Raw genomic sequence first — 3,437 nt, 5'->3', positions numbered from 1 at the left:
GGAAATATGGGGCCTGTTGAAGTTCTGAATTTTTTTAAGCGGCATGATTGCTTTCCCAATGCAAGTATTTCATATAGAGTTTTGTTGATCATTCGTGTGACGGTTGCATTGGTAGAACGAAGCTTTTCTAAATTGAAGCTATTGAAGTCCTATATGCTACTACGATGACACAACAAAGGCTCAACGATTTGGCCACAATATCACTTGAGAGTGAAGTGTTGGAGAAGATTAATTATGAGGTTATTATTGAAGTTTTCATTTCAAAGAATTCTCAAAGAATGATGTTGTTCAAATAAATTTAATGCAACCGGGAGTTTAGTAGGTATGCTTTTTCATATATCTAGTTTCTATGTAAGATAGTCTGGCATATATGTTATATTTGTTTGAAAATTCAATTTTTTTAGTCTTATAGGGCCCCATTTTAGAGTTTTGCACTAGGCCCTGAATTTTGCCGGCTCGGCGCTGATGGGACTTATTTCTGCACGGCGAAACCTACGCCACGGCATATAAACATTGATTTCGCTTATTTGATGGAGCTGGATCTGAAGTGTCAAGTGTGGTAGAGGTGGAAATAGGTTACCTCCTGGAAATCTGAAAATTTTGTATCTGAATCACTAGATTGTGTATCAACAGCCAGACAGTACACCTCCTCCCATCACCACATGTTTATGCAGAAAACCCCTGGTGTTACTTAAAAAAACAAACTAAACCAGTCACTCCATGGTTAACATCAGAACAAGAGCTGTCAAAACAAAAACATCAGAACAAGACACATCATGGTAGCAAGTGTTGTCAGTGGACCGAACACGCCCACTACTCAGTCGTGTATATATGATGTGTAGTTCCTAGAGAAAGAAGGCACATATCATATTATCATGCTAGGAAGTGTAGTTCCTAAACTGAACATGCTCGGTCGTGTCGGTGGCCTGATTCATTACATTGGTGACGTCATTCTCGCTCCTCGTGCCGGCAACGGCAAAAGAACGGCTCTTCGCCGTTCGGTCACTTGCCGACGACAGTCCACCGGTGTCGTCGCTCGCATTCAAGGATGTGTAGCTCGATCCGTGCCCTCCTCCCGGGGGCACGTATATTGCCACTGGCATGTCCGGCGGGAGGTCTGGGAGCGGCGCCTCGAGTTGCAGCACGCTCATGGCTTGCCGGATGGACGGCCTGCAGCCGTAGTCCGGGTGCACGCACCATAGACCCACGACCATCACACGCTCAACCTCGCGCGCGTCGAACTCACCGTCGATTCGCGCATCCGCAGCGTCGAGGAGCTTGCCCCTCCCGTATAGCTGCCAGACCCAATCGACAAGCACGGCCCTGGCCTCGTCCTCCTCCTGGATGACGGGCCTCCTTCCGCAGGCTACCTCGAGGAGGACGACCCCGAAGCTGTACACATCGGTCTCGGTGCTGGCCCTTCTAGTCACCGCGTACATCGGGTCCATGTAGCCCCTGGTGCCGGCAATCACCGCCGTCGTGTGTGCGTCGCGGCTATGGTCGACGAGGCGCGCGAGGCCGAAGTCCCCCAGCTTGGCGTTGAACGACGAATCAAGCATCACGTTGCTGGGCTTGATGTCCCTGTGCACCACGCACTGGTCCCACTCCTGGTGCAGGTACATCAGCGCAGACCCGATGTCAAGAATGATTTTGTGCCTATACATGTCACAAGAAAATATCAAAAGTAAATTCTCAGACGTCGAACAATTTAGAAGAGAAAGAGATATGTTCACTAATAGCTCAAAAGGAGACAAGTTCAGTAGAAATTCAGCCGATATTTACGTTTCTAAAGGGACTGACAAATATACATTTATGCTTGATTCCACATGTATAAACGAAGTGGTGTATCGCAACTTGTAAATGTTCGACCGCTTAACCTTACATAAGATGAGACTTACATATATGTAGCTATTGGAGTAATAAATAGGTACTCAAATCCGTGGTACTACGTACCTGATTGCCCATGTTAGGATTTTTTCCGAATTGTACAGATGGACATCGAGGCTGTCATTCGTCATGAGCTCGTAGACGAGGAGGAGTTTGTCGGCTTTATGGCACCACCCGACAAGTTGGACAAGGTTGCGATGTCTCAGCCGACCGATGATGGTCACTTCTGCGATGTATTCCCTCCTCCCCTGACTCGACGTCTTGGAGACTCTCTTGATAGCCACTTGGAGCCCCTGGTCATGCAACAACCCTCGATAGACTGCCCCAAACCCTCCCTCACCGAGCTTCTCCTCTTCAGAGAATCTTCGTGTCGCCCGCGACAACTCGCTATAACTGAATCTCCGAGGCCCCGCCCCATTTTGAAACTGGTAGTCCATGTCTTCGAGAGGGATCTCTGCGTCTTTAGATGATATACTCTTCCTTTTCAAATATTGGCGGTAGCCGAGCAATGTGGCTATGGCAAGAAGCACGAACATACCAGTGGAAACTAGCCCTGCAATTAGACCTGTGCTTTTTGTCTTTGAATCTGCGAATAAACACATCCAGTTCACAATTTTTAAGTGGTACATTGTAAACTTTCAAGTATGGAAGGATAATAGATAGTATAGAAATTTCTGAAAACAATGAACATTTGGTCGGTTGAAGAGGTACGTTCTTTTTCTGAACAAGGTGCGTACTTTTTGTCTTGTACGAATCTATAACCTTGTACTCCCTTCATTCTATGTTAGTTGTCGCTGAAACATCCAAATCAGCAATTAATAACTAGTATGGAACGGATAAAGTAACAAATATGGCTATGCCCATTTTTGTAGAGTCGGAGGGCGGGGGAGGGGAGGGTGGGTTAGCGTCCTTTTTGTAAAAATAACTTAATAATGCCAGTTGGTCGCAACTGACATATATCTTTATAATTTATCTAAATAGAACACAACTCATACTGCCTCTTTCAATTTGCAGGATCCTAAAAACGTGGAAATAAATAAAAGGGAAGTTTGCAATGTCATGTTCAGTTAAAATCTTTAGGTTTTGTTTTGTTTTGTTTATTGATCCACATAAAATATAAGATTGTTTTCACGATGTTAGGCTGGATGGAAGATTTACTTTGGCCTAATGCAAATGAATTATAAGGAAAAATAATATGAGTTTTAATCCTATGAATCAAACAACCCAGGTGGAATAATGCCACGGATTAGGTTCCTACAATACTCCTATGAACCAAAAAATCATAAGATCGTGATAATTGTATACCATGGATGCTAAATCTCATTATCTCATCCACGGGTCACATCTTGGGGTGAAGGCCAAGATCCTGTTGTGCAAGATCAGATGACTTTGATGATAGCATGTTGCTTCCCATCCTGAGGGAACCATGTTCCAACGCATGCTTTCCAGGGCCTGGACTTACATGACTTCAAAGTTTGCAGGTGGTTAGCGAGCAATGCGTGTGTTTTGCAGGGCTCCGTGGCAGCTTGTGTGGCAACGACGGCATTTGT

General features: G+C 45.1%; 1 protein-coding gene across 1 annotated transcript; it reads right to left on the bottom strand.

Moving 5' to 3' along the window:
- Positions 1-702: 702 nt before the first annotated feature.
- LOC127314157 (L-type lectin-domain containing receptor kinase IX.1-like) lies at positions 703-2,693 on the bottom strand. The gene is made up of 2 exons (XM_051344619.2): positions 1,954-2,693; positions 703-1,656 (listed from the first exon to the last, which is right to left on the bottom strand). The coding sequence occupies exons 1-2, from the start codon at positions 2,514-2,516 to the stop codon at positions 879-881; spliced, it is 1,341 nt and encodes a 446-aa protein (XP_051200579.1). The 5' UTR covers positions 2,517-2,693; the 3' UTR covers positions 703-878.
- Between the last annotated feature and the right edge of the window lie 744 nt (positions 2,694-3,437).

This window comes from Lolium perenne, chromosome 7 (assembly GCF_019359855.2).
Source record: "Lolium perenne isolate Kyuss_39 chromosome 7, Kyuss_2.0, whole genome shotgun sequence".
Lineage (NCBI taxonomy): Eukaryota > Viridiplantae > Streptophyta > Magnoliopsida > Poales > Poaceae > Lolium > Lolium perenne.
Note: the sequence above shows the minus strand (reverse complement) of the source record. Positions and strands in the feature narration are given on the sequence as shown.

What these genes read in the sequence shown, in the direction of transcription:
- LOC127314157 (XM_051344619.2), bottom strand. Translation starts at nt 2,516, where the DNA reads ATGTACCACTTAAAAATTGTGAACTGGATGTGTTTATTCGCAGATTCA. An exon ending in ATCCTAACATGGGCAATCAG is followed by an intron (nt 1,657 to 1,953) that starts GTACGTAGTACC and finishes TGACATGTATAG; the next exon opens with GCACAAAATCATTCTTGACA.